General features: G+C 36.7%; 1 protein-coding gene across 4 annotated transcripts in view; it reads left to right on the top strand.

Annotated features, from left to right (window-relative positions):
* LOC123319500 (disks large 1 tumor suppressor protein) overlaps positions 1-21,858 on the top strand; it is a 693,102-nt gene that overhangs the window by 233,339 nt on the left and 437,905 nt on the right. For all 4 annotated transcript variants that reach the window (XM_044906517.1, XM_044906515.1, XM_044906516.1 and 1 more), the window contains exon 3: positions 19,979-20,059. In XM_044906517.1, the coding sequence (XP_044762452.1) occupies positions 19,979-20,059 (81 nt within the window). The remainder of the gene's footprint in view (positions 1-19,978; positions 20,060-21,858) is intronic.

The raw sequence follows: 21,858 nt of genomic DNA, 5'->3' as shown, positions 1-21,858 counted from the left end.
GAACGTTATTTAATTTCACAGCAATCTTCAAAGGGCCCTCGGAGTTATCCAAACGTCAATCTCAGGGTCCGAGAATATAACTGGCTCTTTTCTTTCGTTCGAATATGAAACGCTCCTTAGGAAGAAATACCAATATAAAAATTCATAATAATGAATGAAGGCAGCTTGAACTTCAATCAGAGTATTCGTAGATATACAGGGTGAGTCTTTGACTCGTACAAATATTTTAACAGCAGATTCTCGAGGTAAAAAAAAAAATTTTGATATTTTTTCCGAATCTGCTCGGTTTAAAAGATACAGGTTGTTGCAAAACCATAAAAAAATGTTATTTTTAGTTCTATCACAAAAGCGGTTTCATCTAATGAAATGAATTTCGAAATATAGTTTTTCATTTCTTTTATTAATCTTTTTCGAACACGAGATATCACCCGCGTCTTCTAGTTTTCTCATTATGACCATTACGTACCAAACCAAAAATTCAAAAAACCCAATTTTTGAAACTAAGTTGAACGCTATCTAATGAATAACAGGGAATACTCCTTCTGACGAAAATGATGTATTTTATGAAATATCTTTGAAACGTCACATTTTGAAATAACCATTTCAACCGTTTCCCCAAAAAAATTATTTGAAGCACTTAAAAATGATAAATAAAAATGGCTTTTTGAAATTTAAAATATTTCATTTCAATTGCACAAGTTGGCAACATCGACTGAAATATGCCTTGATAATCTTGATGAGATAGACAAAGATGGCTGTCTATGAAGTCTGCGACGAACGAGGAAGGTAGAACAATTTTATGGAATTTTTATGGCCGGTTGCAGTTGGGGCTCGCCAGTAAGTACACGCCTGTAAATCAACAGCTGTTATTTTATAAACAAGCTGATCGGACATTGTTCTTTTTATTTTCTAGAAGGCGCTGTTATCAAATCGTAAACTTGAAACCAAGCGATTTAAATTTTAAAACCCCATTTTTGAAGAATGATTTTGAATAGTTTCCGCGGTGCATTTGAAAAAATCATGAAGGAAACTCATAATTATTCAGTTTAAACTTGCATATGCAGTGATAACCCAAATATAGGAGAATTCCCCACTGGAGGTTTTGTACAATAAAATTATTCTTCATATCTTCTCGTGTAATGCGCCGTTTTCGAGTAATTTGATGTTCAAAAATTGAAAAGTATCTGTGACATTTGAAAAATTGGGTACTTCGGCTGTATACAACTCTGTTCAAAAGATCCACGGATGTGTAGTTTCACAGATTTAACAAGTTATTCTGAAGGTGATTGTGTATTTCCAGGGAAGGTACAGCACATTATGAAAATTTGAAATGACTCTATCTTTTTATCAGTGCCGAATCGGAAAAAATGGTGAAGGAAAAAAAGAGTTTCTTTTGATCCCAAAATATACTGTTTAAATATTTATACGAGTCAAAGACACACCCTGTATTGAGTGTGAGGAAAAAATTCCCCACAAATCACAAAATTATTATCTTCAATATAATGGAAAATTATCGGTATACAAACAAAAATTGAATTCTGAAAAAAGTACCTTACAGAGCAGGACTCGAACCTACTACCTCTTGATCGCCGGTGAGGTGCTCTACCAACTGAGCTACCTAGGGAGGATCCCTCTGCAATGTCTGGAAACCAATATCTTTAGTGGGAGCGAACACCAAAGTAGCGTAAGCACTGACATGGCTAATACATGACAAAGGCGATGCATAATTTTCAGATTTGAAATGAAAACGACATATTTCACGCAACTGACACTTCACTCAGATGTGCGATATCTGAAAATTATGCATCGCCTTCGTCATGCATGTGCCATGTCAGTGCTACGCTACATTGATGGGCGCTCCCCCTCAGAGCTAAAAAATTGATTTTTGGCAAAAACAGTTCATCACAATTATTTTTCATACACTGTTGTGAAGAGGCTTTCAAGACCTTTCAAATGAAGTATCACTCGATCCCTCTTCCCTATTCTATTTCGAGGGGTTGAAGCGGCCCTTCTTAGGGGTTTCTCATTCAAGCCACAAATGTACGTCAAAAGATTTTCTCCCAACCAAAATCATTCGACGTCTTTCGGGAAATTTTTCCGATCACTAGATAAGAAGATGAGATAAGAAATATACGGGGTCGTCTGAGATGGAACACTCTGTATAAATTTTGTGCGTTACTCTTTACTCGGTCTATAGAACATGTACACCAATGGTCGAACATAATGTAACCAGTCCGGCCCTTGCGGTCGGACCTTTCGAGAACCAGAGCGGTCGAGAGCTTCCAGAATAACCACGAATCTACCTGAATGTTTCCGGCGCCTATATAAGCCCAGCGGAGGAGCAGGTAGGGAAGCACAAGTACAAGTACAGTTACAGTGCAAGCGACTAGTGGAAATAAACAAGCAGAGTGGAAATAAATAGTAGTGTGATAGTTAGTTTGTGAGTTATATGTGTATTAAGTGTAAATAAATAATTTTAATAAGTTGGACGTTTTAATCTAGCGAAGAAAACGTTACATTGGTGTCAAGTGTGCGGTTCAACATCGCTCGAATTAAATAAATAATTTTGGATATTTGGAGTTCATGCCAGTGACCACAAGACTGCAGAACGCGATGTAGACTCAAGAGGTAATGGACTTTTTGAGAAAATTAAATGAGAAAATGGACGAGAATTCTTGTAAGCTGGAAGAAAATTCTAGAAAATTGAATGAGAAAATGGACGAGAACTCTTGTAAGTTGGAAGAAAATTCTCGAAAATTGAATGAGAAAATGGACGAGACCTCTTGTAAATTGAATGAAAAAATGGACCAGATTAAGGAAAATGGTAATGATGTGGTGAGTCAACTAACAAACAAATTGGATGAGAAACTGGAAACCATAAATGAAAAATTTGATAAAGTAGACGAGAAGTTTGATATAGTGAACGAAAAATTTGGCGAAGTTGATGAAAAGTTTGACAAAGTTTATGATGAAGTTAATGGAAAATTGGAAGAAATGGCAGGATTAATTGAACATCACGCCAAATTGATAGATTCCTTGAAAAGAATGTCAAACAGAACAGATGTTCGGGCTTCATCACCCTACAGCACAGCGAAAGCGGAAAATGACGGCGAAGGTAGTAGAATGAAGATCAAGCCTCCAACTTTTGATGGAAAAATACCCTGGTCGACATATCAAAAACAGTTTGAAGCTGCTGCGCTGGCGAACAATTGGAACGAAAACGAAAAAGCCACGGCATTAGTTATAGCTCTACGAGGAGAGGCACTCAACATTCTGCAGACGATCCCGGAGAGTCAACAAGCCTGTTACGAAGTTCTTACATCGAAACTTCAGATGAGATATGGTGATGCTCATCTACAACAAGTATACCATGCACAAATAAAGAACCGAGTGCAGAAAACAGGGGAAAATCTCCAGGAGTTTGAAGCTGATGTGGCGAGATTAGTCAGGCTGGCTTATCCATCTGCTCCAGATAGCTTTATGGAACAGCTATCAATCCAGACATTCGTGGATGGGATAAAGGATTGTGAAATACAACAAGCCCTGAGACTAGCACGCCCTAGAACCGTAGATGATGCCTTAGCCCAGGCTTTGGAAATCGAAGCAGCGAAGCAAGCGTCGCATAGGGGACACCTTCGTGTAAGACAAGAGCAAGAAACAGATCGATCTGTTGAGGAGATTGTCAGAGAAAAAGTCCGCAGAATATTGCTTGCTAGGAAAAAGGATGCTGTGTGCTGGAACTGCAACAAAAGGAGGCATTTCAAGCAAAATCTTCCAGAATTTGAAAGGGCTACAGCTGGGAAAATAAAAGGAGTCGCTGTGGTGGACAATGGTTCGACCAAAACCATTGAGTGTCCCCAGAATTCCAGCCATTGTTCGCGCCTGGAAAAAAAGATCGATATAAGGCGAACCACCGTAATCGAAGACGACTGGCTACCTGAAGAAATTCAAAGAGCACAAGAGGAAGATAACGACTTGAAAGTAATCCTGAGTTGGAAAAAGAGCGGTAGACGACCTACTTGGGAAGAAGTATCCAGACTGAGCCAGAATGTAAAGTCGTATTGGGCACAATGGGAAACATTGAAGATTGATGCAGGTCTTCTGAAACGTTGTTGGGAAAATGAAGATGGAACTGAGCAGAGACTTCAGTTGATTGTGCCAAAGAGCCGTGTGACAGACATTCTGACCAGACTACATAATGGAACTTCAGGTGGACATTTCGGGATAACCAAGACGTTGGAAAAAGTCAGGCAGCGATTTTATTGGCTAAATTGTAAGAGGGACGTTAAAGATTGGTGTAGAAGATGCAAGGTTTGTGCTGCTGCTAACGGACCTTATGGTAAAGGAAAAGCACCAATGAGGCAATATAACGTCGGATCCCCCATGGAACGAGTAGCTATCGACATCGCTGGCCCCTTTCCCGAAACAGACCATGGAAACAAGTACATTTTGGTAGCGATGGACTATTTCACGAAATGGGTGGAAGCCTACGGTATTCCTAATCAAGAGGCAAGTACGGTAGCTGATAAATTGGTCAGAGAATTCTTCTGCAGATTTGGAATTCCTCTGGAGCTGCATTGTGATCAAGGCCGAAATTTTGAATCGAAGTTATTCCAAGAAGTATGCAGCAAATTGGGAATTCACAAAACAAGGACTACACCTCTTCATCCACAATCAGACGGCATGGTCGAACGAATGAATCGGACCATGGGAAAACATGTAGCCAAAGTAGTTTCTGATCACCAGCGGGATTGGGATGAATATTTACATATATTCACCATGGCATATAGATCTTCGGTTCAAGAATCTACCAAGGAAACTCCATCCAGTATAATGTTCGGCCGAGAAATAAGACTGCCTTGCGACTTAGAGTTTGGATGTAAGCCTGGAGAAGACGTAGCTGGGGAGGACTACGTTAGTAAATTAAGGAACAAGCTGGATTACATTCATGATAAGGTACGCAATCAAATGCAGCAAGCAAGTGACCGAATGAAAATGCGCTACGACATCAAGGCTACTGAAGGTGGATTCACCACTGGAGATCTGGTGTGGCTACATAATCCACAAAGGAGGAAAGGTTTTTCACCAAAGCTGCAGAGACAGTGGGAGGGACCGTATGAAATAATCAAGAGGATAAATGATGTAGTTTACCGAATAAGGAAGCTCCCCAGAGGAAAACCAAAGGTTGTCCATTTCAACCGATTAGCCCCGTACGCGCAGGACAAAGAAGAAGTACGTCTTGTGGAAGCCCCGATGCAAGGTAGTAGCGATTACCAGAAGTTTATGGATCGTTATGGTGAGACACGCGTTGCACGGTTCGGCGCTACACAGGAAGTACATCAAGATCTCTTTACCGTGTCTGAGGAATACTCTCTCGCTCATTGCGTAGCGGAGGACCTTCGTATGAGCAAAGGAATAGCCAGAGTATTCAGAAATAAATTTGGACGTGAGGAACAACTATTGCGACAGCAGCCAAGAATCGGAAAAGTTTTGAAATTGAAGGCTGAAGGTCGGTTCATTTATTACTTAGTCACCAAGCGACATTCCTATCAGAAGCCAACCTATCAGAATCTATGGACGGCACTGCATAGCTTGAAAGAAGACCTTCAACGCTTTGGAGTTAGGAAATTAGCTGTTCCCAAGCTCGGTTGTGGATTGGACCAGCTGAATTGGCGAGTTGTGCGAAGCATGCTGGAGGTGGTATTTCAGGGGACTGGTATACGGATCCTGGTGTGCAGTTTCAACCCAAAGCAGGCCAGGGAGCCTGGAAAAACTGTGGAGTGCTACTTCCATCAGAATGGTTACTGTAGGAATGGTGATGGGTGCAAGTTTCGCCACGGTCCTCGGAAAAATTCACTAAATCTGTTCTGGGACAGAACAGGCTTAAGGAGGGGACAGTGTAACCAGTCCGGCCCTTGCGGTCGGACCTTTCGAGAACCAGAGCGGTCGAGAGCTTCCAGAATAACCACGAATCTACCTGAATGTTTCCGGCGCCTATATAAGCCCAGCGGAGGAGCAGGTAGGGAAGCACAAGTACAAGTACAGTTACAGTGCAAGCGACTAGTGGAAATAAACAAGCAGAGTGGAAATAAATAGTAGTGTGATAGTTAGTTTGTGAGTTATATGTGTATTAAGTGTAAATAAATAATTTTAATAAGTTGGACGTTTTAATCTAGCGAAGAAAACGTTACAATAAATATCGAGTTTCATTCGGTTATTTATAACCGAAATTTTTCGCAATCACTTGGTCTTGTAGCCGGGTGGATGGGTCGTTTACTCGCTACGTTTAGTTCCCCATAATGGCCGTCTTATAAATTTTTCACAACTTGAGGTTGTTCACAGCGTTTTTCGCTCCGAAAGATTAATTAGACGTGATTTTCGAGGTTCAATGCGAGGCATGCTGAAATAATAAAAATGGTTATTATTATTTTCCAGCTCCGGAGTTTAAGCTAGATGGGGGAATTCATCTTCAGTAAACGGCAATGTTCAGTTGATTAGCCCTCATTCTGTATCCATTATTTTAATCCTCACAATGAAATTTCCTCTGCTTCCTCCTTCTTAGAAATGAAGTATTTCAATTTTTCAATGTTTTAATTTATGTAAGATTCAAAGAGCAATCTACCATATCGAATCGCTTCTCATATTCGAATAAACATGTTGTCTATTGTCTATCTATCCAAAGGAAGTAAAATTTTGTGAACAAAAAAATACTAAATACTTGAAATATTCAGGGTGCATTGAAATGTGAGGCTACTTTTTTGATAGAAAGTAAAACTGGTCAAAATAACGCGTTTCAACGCAAATCACTTACGAAATTATTAATTATAAAGTTGAAACAAAAACTAAAAATGATTACTGAAATATAGGTACTAATATTTCATATATAGTAAGTGTCTAAAGAGGAAATATTAAAACAATGATAGGGCTTATTTGATTGCATCTACACCCGAAATTAGAAATAATGAAATTGGCCTAATTAGAAAATTTCTTATGATGTAATGTAATCCATACCCGGCAGGTTTGCAGGTTTTATAGAGAAAACAGTATTTCATTCAGAAAGAAAAATGTCTAAACAAAATCTTAATGCATGATGATCAGGAGCAACCAAGAAAACGTCAAAAATAACCAAATTTATCGAACGTCATTCCTTATGTTAATAGCCTTTCAGAAAAAATTAGAAGAATCGGTTTCAAATTCAACACAAGAACTGTTTTCAAAACACAAAATAATTTAAGAACTATACTAACAAAAACTAAACCATTAAATGGAAGACAGAAATCTAAATATTGTATTCACAACCAGTATTTGTGGTAAAACTTAAACTTATAAAAAATTACCATTAAAATAGAGAAATTAATAGATTGCAGATTGCACATCACGTATCTTCTAATACAAGGGGCCATATAATGGATTGGAATAACACTTAAATTTTAATGGGAGAAACGGATTATTGTAAACGATAAATTAAAGAGTGCACGTGTATTTTGTTGGATGAAAATAATAATTTAACCAATTGTTCAGTAGGAATAGATCGTCTTTGGATTAATTTACTGAGGAAAGAACTGAGAAATTAAACGAATCAACGTCTCCGCGTATTGACAAATCTCAATTGAGAAGCTGCAATTCAGAAGATTTTTCTCTACTCGTTTGATGTAGGAGTCTAATATAGACTACGGCAAGTTACGAAGTTTTTCTATCTGATTTGATCCTGATAAAAGTGTAAGAATTCACGCAGCAACAAATCGATTGTTTCAATTTTCAATTGATTTTGTTTCAAAGAAAGGCAATGAAAACCCTAAAGAGTTTCAAAAGATGGAGAGTCTTCTAGATTGAATTTCAATCAATATTCCCTGAATCATTTTTTGTTATCTGAATTATCGCAAAATAATGGAAAAAACTCATTTCGTGATGACTGACTCAACCATATGGTTTCGTTCGTTCGGGATATTGGCCCGTTCGATTTTTACTTGGCCATGTGAATAAAAACTTAGAATTGCCGAATTTTTCTCATTATTCAGTAATTCGAATGATTTTATGGAAAATACCAAGTGACAGAAAAGTACTTTGGACCAATTGTGAGAAAATAGAATATTTGTTCAAAATATCATCAATAAAATTCGTCTAAATTATTCACAATTTTTTTTCAATGGTCATCACAATCTTCCTCTTGTTCGAACCCTCCAACAATTGCTATGAAAATAGGGTGTAATCAGGGTAACAATAATATCACTATGTCAACAAAATCACTTCCAATATATCTCAATTCCAATTTTCTTTTCATCCCAAATAGCACGATAAAAAATGTTTTCAAGAGACCTGATTCAACTGATCAGATAGACACTGATGTACTGAACCATTCGTTGTCCAGCCATATGTTTATATTTTGTTTTGCTTTCCGATGCCGGAGTCACCTACCACACTCCCGTACTTGAAATTTGAGCATTTTTTTTTAACTTATAGGGGTTGTGGAACTGAAACTTTTCAATTTCGACCCTGAAGGTACAAGTAATCTAACACAGAAAATAAATATTATGTAGTTTCAGCCTTGAGCATAAATCCGCTCAATTGTATCAGATATTCTGGCAGACTAGAATTTTCTGACCACCATTAGACTTTCTAAACTATGAATAGGTGGCACTAATACTTTAACTTATGATTGAATATCTTCCTGAATGAAGGGGTTAAAAAATATTTCACATTTGAATTTAAGGTTTCAGGTCTTCATTTCACAGCGTTCAGCCTTAGAAAGCCATGTATTGAATGATCCAATTCCGATTATTCCCACTCGAAAGTTATCAAACACCTGTTTTTCTTCGATATTGGAAAATGAATCTGAAAAAGATATTATGGAGTGAATACTAAGAAGGAGCAGTGTCAAGTATTTGAGCAAAACATGAAACTAATCTGAAGGAAAAATTACGGAATGGATCCCAACAAAATCACTTCGCTTTCAGAGTCATCAATTTTTTATAGGCCAATGAGGGTTCATTTCGCGGTTTCTGCTTTCAGAAGGGGCCATTACTCTAACGAATTGATTGCTTTTGGGAGTGTCCATAAATTTATTTTTACTGTCATAACTCCGCAGTTTCGAAAATGCGCATTCCGGTAAATGGTTTGATACGGTTCATAATCGTTTTGATAAATACAGGCAGTCCTTCCAATATCCTCCAAAGCTTGCAGAACTCATTTTATTCAGTTGAATAACTCGGCGTTTGATTTTTTTCGATAACACGAAAGGAACGCATTTTTGACCCTGTAGAGCTTGAAATCCTTCAAGATAGATGAATGATGAATGAAAAATTAATATTTAATACACACTTCCTGAATATTGTCTTTACAACCCTGGATAGTAATATCTGCCATTACATCCCCTGTGATAAAAATGATAAACTAACAGAAGCTGACCGCTTCATAACAAGTGATTGGTGTTTATCAATTTTATGCCTCCAAACTTGTGCGGAGGCGAACTGAATAAATCTCAATTTGAAAATCGCAAAATTTCCATGTATGTAGGTAGGTTTAATCTCCGCCATGAATCACGCATGAATTCTGCAACAAAAACAAAACCAGGACTTGCAGATTCGGACTTGTGGGAAACTGAAAAATATGGTCTCGATTTATCTCGTTATTTTGTAACCCCTCTAACAGTTGGCTCTTCCATTGGAAGGCTTTGCGAACTTTTCAATGAGTATTGCGTTTATTTCAGTGTCATTGTCTTCATTTAGGGGTAACGTAAGAAATATTTTTCATAAGGATAAATTTTAAACTGTATCTCATATTTCATGTAAAAAGTAGTTTAAGTCCGGTTCTCTACAGGGTGGGCAAAATTCAGTGCATAATATTAATCGACTGCTTTTAATATTCCACATATTGAATTTTACGGTCGTACCTTATACAGGTAGGGCAAAATTCGTTGTCTACAAACAAAACAAATGAAACATTCTCCAGCTCTTTTTTCCTAACTAACCCAAATCTGAAAACAGCACTGGCCTATCATTCCTAGATTTTGAGTTATAAACAAAAATTGAGATTTTGACCATTTCGAAAAGTACTCATAACATTTTTGTCCATCCAATGTTTCATCCAATGAAATGATGTTCCAAATATAGGTTTTCATTGATGCGCTAAAACTTCTTCACAAAATATCTTCCTCATGACCATAACATATCATAAAAATACTATAAATCCAGAGAACCCAACTCTTAAACGTAAGTTGAACGCTCCGCAATGAATATTTGACGATTTGAGAAAATATAAGTACTTTATATTCCCTCCAATTATTAAAGAGTATAGAAAGATAGGAAACGCTCTCATATCTCTAGTACTGAAAACCGACTACATTTTCGTCAGTGAAAACACACTTGACAATGAGATGGCGCTGAAAACGTACTGTTAATACAGTCAATACTATTTGATAAAAGTTTTCTGTTCTATAGGGGCGCGAAATTCGAATTCGATTCCTAATATTGAATTTCAATAACGACTTTGTTTTTTATTTTTTTTATTTTTTTTTCTCCTTCTTTTTGTAGATTTATTCCCGGTAACGGGATACAGCAATGAATGAATGAATGAATGAATGAATGTTGGGACCAGAAAATGAACGTCCTGAGCGCCAAAACAAAAGTATGGTTTTGTTTTGAGATCAGAATGTTAGTTTTCATCTGAACATTGTTTAGAATCAATTGATATCAATGAAAAACGCTGTTAGATGTGCTATATTTGTTTGCAACTTCCGAAGAGGACAAACTTTTTTGTACGTTCTAGGCATTCTGATGAATATAATTAATTGATAGTAATAGGATGATCACGCCTAAAGGCAATGAATACAATAATAAGGATAAATTCAGATGTATACCACCTACCGATATCAATATCAACAAGTGTTACGATCTGAATTGAACTAGCCAATTTGCCATCGTCAAGGCCTCAAATGGAGTACGCTCCATCGAAGAAAAGCAGAGGCTGACCATGGTTTCGGTCTCATTTGACCTCATCAGAGCAACATAGCATTTTTCTCCGATGGAGAACGTTTGGAATTGATGGAACTTTATTCAATATTGGCACGTGCTACTGGGTACTATACATTTACCCAGAGCGCCACCCAATATGAAACGATGTCCGATTTAATCCCCTCCAGATAGAACCAAGACGAAGACAATAGCATATGTACCATATTTTCTCTAACTCAGTACATAAAGTAAGTCAAGGGGTGTGTTCTGTGATTCAATACGCCGAATAATAATTATTATTGTACCGCTGGCATCATTTCTGCCGTGATCTGAACGTGTTCCCAGACTTCTCAATTCGTCATACGTCTGCTGTTCGCAAAGTGAATCGGCGTATTGAATCACAGAACACACCCCTTGACTTACTTTATGTACTGAGTTAGAGAAAATATGGTACATATGCTATTGTCTTCGTCTTGGTTTTATCTGGAGGGGATTAAATCGGACATCGTTTCATATTGGGTGGCGCTCTGGGTAAATGTATAGTACCCAGTAGCACGTGCCAATATTGAATAAAGTTCCATCAATTCCAAACGTTCTCCATCGGAGAAAAATGCTATGTTGCTCTGATGAGGTCAAATGAGACCGAAACCATGGTCAGCCTCTGCTTTTCTTCGATGGAGCGTACTCCATTTGAGGCCTTGACGATGGCAAATTGGCTAGTTCAATTCAGATCGTAACACTTGTTGATATTCATATCGGCGGGTGGTGTGCATCTGAATTTATCCTTATTATTATAATTAATTGATTTTTCGAACATAGGTATATAACGTGAGGTAGGATTGATTACCTGATCAATGTCACCCCACTCAACATTTGAGCCCAACGTTTATTAAGTTGGGGAGAAATGATAACATAAGGCCTGATTACGTTCAGAGTTCAGGCGAAAAAAACAAAATTTTTTGTTCGAGACGGAGATGGAGCAGAAAGAAAAAGTAACTTATCTTCACTGCTTCACGACACAACAAAGACAAGCCGTGGCCAGTCTGCAACACTAAATCTAGACAAACGCTGTTACACAACCGTCCGGACGTTATAATTGCGGATTTCAGAATGAAGAGGAAGTAGTTCCATTCCCTTTCATAAAGCACGTCCAAAACCTACAAGCAACAATAATCCAACCTTCGACCCCATAAAACAAGCCTAAATCCGAGAACAAGGACCGACTGTGGCTTGTTTCATCGTGAAATATAGAACAAGTAATTGTGAACTCCATATTCATCATTCATTCCACCGCCATCATATTCCTCGGCCGAAATATAATCAGAAGTCAGCAATTCATATCAGACGCAGATTTTATGTTTACTTTGATAGAAAGTTTCAGAGTCTTTGTTTCTTGCGGCTGAACTATTACAGTGTGCCTGATATGCCGCATGAAAATTAATATTGTCGTCCCCGCTGTTTGAAGGCTTGAGGCGCCAAGAACTAGAACTAGAAAGTTTCCTAATTACAAAGGTACGAACTTAACATAAACAACATTTCGTCGTAAAGAAGAAGAAAACATGTTTTCCTGTCACGAGGCAATAAATGTTTCGCAGGAGCGGAGTTTCTGTTAATCATACCTTTGAAAAACCATCTAGTTCGAACTTGAGTTTATTTCAACTTCCTCTGTTAAGCCGGTCCCTCATTTTTACTAAAAATCTTTGTTGTAATGCCCGCGAGACTAACTAGATGGGACTTTTATGAAGTTTGTTCAATTATATTTTGAACTCGTTGGCATTGGTTGAAATATGAAGCGACTTTTTAAATATCCATACAATAACAAACTGAAAACCATAATTCCGAAGAATTGTCGTTCCTATAATGTGAGCTGGTCATGAACGAGCATAGGAAATCCCAGAGAAGTCGAAACATCCGAACGTAACTACATATAGGTTTCGAGATCATTGTCCCTCATTTATACAGTGAAATGTTAAGTCTGCAGAAAAAATGAGGTTTTGGTTCAGTCTTCGTGGCACAGTTGCCGCATCGTGATGAGAATCGAATAAATTTCTCAAAACTTGATTTCTTTCAAGATCCCATCTTCTGATTGGATTATTTAACGCTACACTTTACTGATGAGGGACAAAGATCTACAGTTTGCATTTAGATGTTTCGACTTCTCTGGGATTTCCTATGCTCGTTCATTATTGGAACGACAATTCTTCGAAATTGTTGTTTTCAACCTAATATTTTCCACGTGTCCGATTGGCTCTTGCAGTACTGCTTACTCCATTTTCACTAAATATCAATACAATAATTGAATACTGTGACTAATCAATGATAATGAAGGAATGCTTACACCAACAGGGAGAAAATAACTACAATAATAAGAATCAATTCAGATGCATACTACCCGCCGTTATGAATATCAACAAGTGTAACGATCTGAATTGAACTAGACAATTAATTATTCATCGTTAGGACAACTACATGGTGAACATTACACCGAAGAAGAGCAGATGTTGACTCTCGAACTCATTCGACCTAGTCGGAGCAAAAGCTGCTTCTCTGATGGAAAAACGCTTGGAATTGATGGACCCTAATATAATTGAATACCGGTAGTCGCTTGTGAGTATTAACGGGTACTACTCGAGCGCCATCTGCCATCAAATATGAACGAGAATGATAGCATATTATTGAAAGCCGAAAGAGGGATACGCTATAAATCCTACACAATCGAATCATATTATTATTTGCTTAGGCCCCATCTGTTTTCTCAACAACCCTTCATTGTTTCACAGTGAATGCATTAATAAATGGACCATTCATGCAATATATTTAACACAGCCACGAGTTTAACATCGACATATCCAAAACCAAGAATTCTGACAAATAGGTCAATATGCGCCATTCAGTCTAAAATATCTTCCGATCATTTGAAATTCAAACAGATCAATTGAGTCAATTGAGGATTTCAACAGATACCACAAGAGTCCATGCAGTGAGATATTTTTTAATTTGTTTTTCATACAACAATTAAAAGGTTGGAATTTAAGAAAACAATGGTATTTTCCTTCCAAATCGTATGCTTTTAACTTTCGAATTGGTCTGAAAATGGCGGAAGAATCGAGGCTTAGACACGTCATTTGTTCGATAAAGTGACTGTAGGGAGCACTACAGTGACAACCACAAATAATCAAAGAAATAATATAGGTTAGGTTAGGTTAGGTTAAGTACATACAGTCCCTGGCCATATTATTAGACGCATTGATTCGATGCAAAATCTCAATATTGAATTATTAAATTGAATGTATATGTTACATATACTTCATCTGTAGATGGTTTTCACATATAATATATCATATTCAATAAAAAAATATTGATTTATTGATGATTAAACATGAAATTCTAATATTTTGCTGAGCCACCCTGTGTAGATATGAGAGCTTCATACTATCAATGCAGAATTGTTCGGTTTGCTGCATTCGAGGATAATGATTTCATATGTGGATTATCGAAATAACGTCCGAACTTGCAGAATGCAAGACGTCCATTGGAAGACATAGTACTGATTCATACTTAAGTACTAATACTACAACATCAAAAATAAATGCCAAATAGAACAATTTAATGAGAGTCGTAGATAAAACTGACATTCTGTGGAAATGAAATTCAAATATTCTGCTTTTTCCTCGGGCAATACCAGTAAATATAAAAAAAATCCTCAGTGCGTCTAATAAACTGGCCAGGGACTGTATGTGTATTATGAGTATTCTATAAAAAGAAATTAAAAAAGGGAAAGATAGCAGGTGCTCAAAAAGTGGTGGTTTTTTGGCCTTTGGTCTACTCTCTGCTTCATAGCGATGTATCAGTGGTTCCAATATGTTCTTGTTAGTCTGCTTACTAATAAATTTCTGTCCTATGTATTCTTGTCGCTATTGATTCTATGTCAGTTCACTCGTATAATAACTGGTTAGGAGGATTGTGACACGAGTTGTTGCGGTGTCTAATTTTAGTGATTTTCCTCAAGCTTGTTCTTTCTGCTACTTCTAGAATGTTCAGAGTTGATTTTGAAGAGTTCAAGAATATTGTGTTTCCATACTCTAGCAGGGGCCTGCATATCATCTTGTAAATTGAGCTGGCAACATTCACAGTAATACCCAAAATTTTGTATGTCAGCGATCTAAAGTGTCCGGCTCTCGTGATCGCTGTGGTTTTTTGAGATTTGATGTGTGCTTTGAAGCTGAGCTTATTGTCAATATGTACTCCCAAGTACTTGCAGATATTTGTAGCGTGTATTGTGTTGTCATCTATTTTGATGTGTGGAGAGTTTATCTTTATTTTGTGATTAAATATGACAAGCTTCGATTTCAATGGATTTGGCTGTACTCTCCAACGTCGCATCCAAGCCACTGTGAGGTCTGTAAGTTTTTGCAGTTTCTCTATACATTGTGATCTTGTGCCAGGATGTCGTTCGTTAAATAAAGTAGCTGTTATTCGTGCAGAGTCGTTATTTCAAAAAATAATTTTATCATTTCCACCCTTTCTTCTACGGAATACACCAATTTAAACCTACTACAAATTTTGAGTCGCTTTGACACGCTAGTAACGTTCTTAAAAATTCACGATAGACTAAGGTACATCAAAAACATGGTCCGTCTACTTTTTTTGACAAAAAATTGAAAACATAACTTACTAAATACCTTTGAAATGTGACGGATACGTCACATATATAATATTTTCGAGATAAATTCCAAAAAATTGCCTCCTTCACTATTTTCCCTGTTATTTCATTATCCAGATATATTTTTAGGCGAAATTTCAGGGTCAGATGGTACTCCATACGATCTTCAAAATTAGTCATCGCAACACCCCTCATCCCTATTCAAAATCAAGGGGTTGTGCTCACACCCGTTAGAAGTTTGAAGTTACGGGTATAAAAAAGCGGAAAATAAGTTAATGGCGGTGTTAAATTTTGGTTGGTCCATCCTGTCAGTAAACACAGGACATCCATTGGACATCCGTAAGAGGTCCATAATTGGTACACCTGGACATGGACATACTTTGGATATCCATTGTACATCCATTCATGGACGTACTGTAGATATCCAATAATGAACAGCCATTGTACACTCATTCATGGACGTACTAGGGATATAATGATTTCTTCTTTATTATTGAAGTGTTTTGTTAGCTGAAATGGATATCCATATCTAGCCGAATATCAATTATTCTTCTATTCTATTCTTTTATTGAGTATCAAACCCTCATACTCAATGATCATAAATATGGAATAATCTACCAAGTACCCTGAATAACTTTGATAGATCTGTGGTTGGCATTCTGGCGGTCGGCGGATGCAGGAATGTGACAGTATGTCAATTGTCATTAACTATTGTTGAAGATTGACAAAGAGAACGTATTGAGTTTTTATTCATTCATCCAGCCGCTTAAGAATTTCTTTTTTTGTGTGTTGTTGTGTTGCAATCACCAGGTAAAGAAGTGGCTTGGAAAAGCCAATTAATGGAGTAAACACTAGAAGAAAAAATGACTTTTTAGAATATACTTTTGGTAACGAAAAGTGTGATATAATAGTAAGTTTTCAATCTTATATATTTGGTTTACATTAGGTATGTTTTTTTATAAAAATCGATTTTTATTTCATAAATGGGTTTATTCAATGTGTCCATATGGGAATTGGACGAACATTGGATATTTGGTGAACGTTGCCTGGACAGCTCATAGAGATTAACTGAACCTATTTAAATGGATGTAAATTGAGCTAGTTATGGACGTCATATCGACTTCAAATGAACCAATATATGAGTTCATTTCACTTATTCAGCGTCGATATGAGTTTCATAATTAGCCCAGTTTCAATCTAAAAATGTCCAGTTAATATCCATTAGCTGTCCAGGCAACGTCCATCGAATGTCCATTGTTTGTCCAGTTTGGTACAATTCATGTCCAGAATACGTTCATATTGGACCAAATATGGACATCCATTGGACATCCAAATTGGTGACAACGGATATCTATGGGATATCCTATGGATGTCCTTTGTCCGGAAAATGGCATCCATCGGATGTCCTTGTGTTTATCGGTTTATTTGTCAACTATACTATACTACTTATAAATACGGGGTGTCCCGTAAAGACCACGTCAAACGAAAACGAAAAGTAGATTAAAATGTGCTCTACCTGATGTGAAAAAATTGTTCGTATGAAAGTCTCACAGTTTTCGAGATATTTGATGTTTTATGAAAATGTTGAATTTTTTCGCTTAACATGCTTTCTCTCTTGCGGAAGCTACAATTTAATACTTTTCGTATTAGTTTTTTTTCCGTAAATTTTGCTGAATGATTACTTCAATTCATGCAATGAAAAATAACACAAAATATTATACAGGGATTCTGAAAAAAAAATGAAATTCATGTTCTGAAGGAAGTGTTTTTTTGTGCTGAATTCTATCTGACGTGGTACAAAAAAAACTAGACCTTTTCTGCATATTACGTTGAAAAGTTTCCCATTTTGTGAGGATTCCGAAAAGGTAAAATAGAGGTGATAGCCTTCTTCACGAAAAAAGATATTTGAATGTTTATCGAAAATGGAACAGATTTGTGAAAAACTGATTTTGTCACCCTTTCCACAAATTCTTTCATTTTGCAGATTCTGCTGTAACATATTGAATAATTCTCTTGAAAAATGTCAGTTAGTCCTTAAATTACTTATAAAATGAAATTATTCATAAATTGCAATGATATAATGTAATAACGCACAGGACCTTCAACATCAACAAATCTATTGTGAAGAAACTTTATAAAAATATCAATAATAAAAATTCAGGATTATTATTAGAGCAAATGCTCAAAATAACCACCCCCTTCGCTAATACATGCCCTGCATCTATTGAGAAATAACATTTTCAAACCATACAAACTTCTCCCGCTATTTTGGCTGCTGAAATACGAATGCGGTCCCTAACTTGTGCTTCATCTCTTATGGGATTCGAATAAATTTAATTTTTTTAAAAACCCCAGTAAAAAACTCCAGAGGATTTAAGTCTGGTGAACGGGGAAGATATGTTTGGTGTAAATATTCCCTAACATGACGAGTGTAGTGTGCTGGGCACCCGTCGTGTTGAAACCATAGATTATGTCGCATTTCCAGTGGTATATCTTCTAAGAGTAAGGGTACACTGTTCCTTAGAAAATTCAAATAGTTAGTGCTGTTTAATGATTGCAGCAATTCTGTCGGACCGAATATTTTTCCATCGTATATTCCAGTCCATAAATTCACCGTAAAGTGGTTTGAAAAGGTCATTTCTCAATAGAAGCAGGGCATGTATTAGCGAAGGGGGTGGTCATTTTGAGCATTTACTCTTATAAGAATTCTGAATTTCTATTATTGATATTTTTATAAAGTTTCTTCACAATAGATTTGATGATGTTGAAGGTCTTGTGCGTTATTATATTATATCATTTCAATTAATGAATAATTTCATTTTATAAGTAATTTAAGGACTAACTGACATTTTTCAAGAGAATTATTCAATATGTTACAGCCGAATCAGAAGGAGTTTATGGAGAAGAAGAAAGCCGAAAGGGAAAAACTCTGGCGGAATCTCCCAGGAATGGATCACTCCAAAAAGTTCCTTCGGAACTTTGAAACTGCTAGATCCAAAAAATATCTGGATCTCAGTAAGAACCAACTACACCTACTCACAGGCTTTCTCACAGGACATTGTCGCCTAAAGAAGCATCTGTTGAGAATGGGTTTGTCGGACACTGACGAGTGTAGATTCTGTGGGGAGGAGGAGGAAACTCCTATTCACCTGGTTACGGAATGCTTTGCCATTGCAAGCCAAAGGAAAGAGTGCTTTGGACGAGAAACTTGTAGGAGTGGGGAATTATCCTCGTTGAAGCCGTCCCAGATATTGGATTTCATCAGATCTCTGGATCTGGAAGGCGAGCTGTAAAGGGCGCGATGAAAACAGCTCTGTTAGGGGGCACAATAGACCTTAAGGTCGCAGTGAACTGTAACCCCTTCTCACTATATACTATATACTATATACTACAGCAGAATCTGCAAAATGAAAGAATTTGTAGAAAGGGTGACAAAATCAGTTTTTCACAAATTTGCTCCATTTTCGATAAACATTCAAATATCTTTTTTGGTGAAGAAGGTTATCACCTATATTTTACCTTTTCGGAATCCTCACAAAATGGGCAACTTTTCAACGTAATGTGCAGAAAAGATCTAGTGTCTTTTTTTTATACCACGTCAGATAGAATTCAGCACAAAAAAACACTTCCTTCAGAACATGAATTTAAATTTTTTGTTTCAGAATCCCTGCATAATATTTTGTGGTATTTTTCATTGCATGAATTGAAGTAATCATTCAACAAAATTTACGGAAAAAAACTGATTCGAAAAGTATTAAATTGTAGATTCCGCAAGAGAGAAAGCATTTTAAGCGAAAAAATTCAACATTTTCATAAAACATCAAATATCTCGAAAACTGTGAGACTTTTATATGAACGATTTTTTCACATCAGGTAAAGCACATTCTGATCTACTTTTCGTTTTCGTTTGACGTGGTCTTTACGGGACATCCCGTATATGTATAAGGGTATAGTTGACTAACTTGGTCACATACCCACTTCAATATTTCCTCTCTATTTCAACTTCGAAAAATCAGTAGAAAAATACCATTTCATGAGAATATGCCGAATCAATCATAATTTCACCGACTGCCGCGAGCAGACCAATATACTCTCTTCGGCCGAAGCCATTTTACGACGACGTTACTCAATACATCACGTTTATGGAATATTCCTGAGGAATCGTTCAAATATAGGCGAACATTTTCCACCCCAACGATCCGTTTCGAGTGAAAAAAGATTCTAAGTAATCAAATGAAGCACTACTCGACTGCGAAGAAAATTCGGCGCTCCCGCAATTCTCCCCATTATTTCCCGAATGTTTTCCGAATATAAATCGTCCGGACGTGCAGGGCAGACGAATGAGATCGCTTTTTTTTGTTTACAGGGTGGGAACACGAACTCCAACAGTTTGCGTAGCGTCGAAGTTCAGTCGATCAGCCGGGAGAATTTATCCTTCATTCAGCAGGTGAGTTTTGATTTGCTTTACCTTCCGCATTGCCCTAAAATGGTTTTGGGGAAAGATAAAGATTTTCACTGACATGACAGGGGATTTTCAGATTCAAGTTTACATAAATTCAATTTTTGGGTGATGTTTTTAGATTCATCGAAGAAATTAAACACTTTCAGACCACATGACTCGTTTTAAAATTCGAGACATAGGGGGAGTCCGGGAGACTTGCTCAGGTAGGATACTCGAACCACCTCAAATATTTCAATTCAAATTTCGAGCTACCGGTATCGTAAATAGCTTGCAACATATCTATACTTCATTCACTTTTATTTTAGCAGTCGTTTGGCCATGGAAATTTGACACATTTCACTCTGTATAGTACGAAAATTTGGGGTTATGAAGCTTGTCAAAATATTTTTGGGTTTTAAATCAACGCTATGTTGCCCGTTCTACGTAAAAGTTTCTGTTATTACGTATTTTCACAATGTCGAATCTTTTCGGAAAATATGTTACGAACATAATTGAAGTTTATACAAACTGATTGAAAGCATCCCAAATCCAGTTATTTGCATGGAAAATACAAGAGATCAGTAAAATATCATAATATGCACTAGCTTGAGGAGAGTTAATGTTCGTTATCTTCTTTGGCTTACATCATTTGTAGATTTTAAAAATATTAACCCGAAGATGAAATGCATATGATGCAGTGGTTGGGAATGGGTATCTCCCGAAGGAAGATAATTACGAATGTTAAATTCTTCAACAAAAATCATCTTGCATCAATATAAGTAAAAGGAATGAAGGAAGTTTCAAGTTAAGATGAACTTCACCTTTGAACAAAAATTTTACATGAATAAACAATTAACAGGACAACTGGCGCATATTTGTGGCTATTCATCTTAATACATTGATGTAATAATAATAATTAGGTATTTATTAGTACCTTAAGGCATTTACATTGTATAGGACAAGCCAAATGAAAAATAGAAAAATCCATTTTAGGGAACTTATTCTCCGATGACATTTATCGAAAATCCTGTAGTAAACTTTTCGCATTAATTCACTCAAACATAAAATTCTCAAATGCCACCACTTTTTTGGGTCTCCCAATAGAAGGAAATTCTTTGTCATCCTCTTCATTCACAATCTTTCTGATTGTGGAAATATCCAGCTGAAATATAAGTCGTATATATTCAGATGAAACAATTATTATTATATACATTCTCTTACATTGAATATGTTCACTACCGTCTGACGTATTGTGGATTTTAGAATATCAGGGTATAACTATTTGAATGAGCGGACCTGAATTCTAAATAGCACTTCCTGAAACCATGTCTCTTTTTCAATCACTTTCGGCATTTTCGTAATAAAAATTGATATTAGTTGTGGCAACGGCGTTATGACATTAACGACATTTCATGAGTGCCAACCTAACTTCGTTCTAGTTACAAAAACTTGAGAAAATTATTTCATGGCCAACCGACTGCTAAAATAAATTTGAATGAAGTTTACTCGAAACAAGGCAGCTCCATTTTGGCCGCCATCAGAACAGTTCGGGAGTGAGAGAGTTTTGAACGTGATTTTGTTGTTAGGAAGTAAGGAATTGAATAATTTTTGTTTGTTACACTTTCTGAAAAGTTTAATAGGTGCGTGGTGTTATTTAGTTAGATTGCTTTCATTGATTAATATTGTTTTACAAACGACGAGCCCTTTTAATAAGAGTTTATAGTTTTTTGTAAAAGTTTCAAGAAAACATCTGTTGAATAGACTAAAAGGGGGTGCGGGAAACTTGACCGATGCTATGGTCGGGA

Source organism: Coccinella septempunctata, chromosome 8, assembly GCF_907165205.1.
Source record: "Coccinella septempunctata chromosome 8, icCocSept1.1, whole genome shotgun sequence".
NCBI classification, from domain to species: Eukaryota; Metazoa; Arthropoda; class Insecta; order Coleoptera; family Coccinellidae; genus Coccinella; species Coccinella septempunctata.
This window is presented reverse-complemented; position numbering and strand designations above follow the sequence as displayed.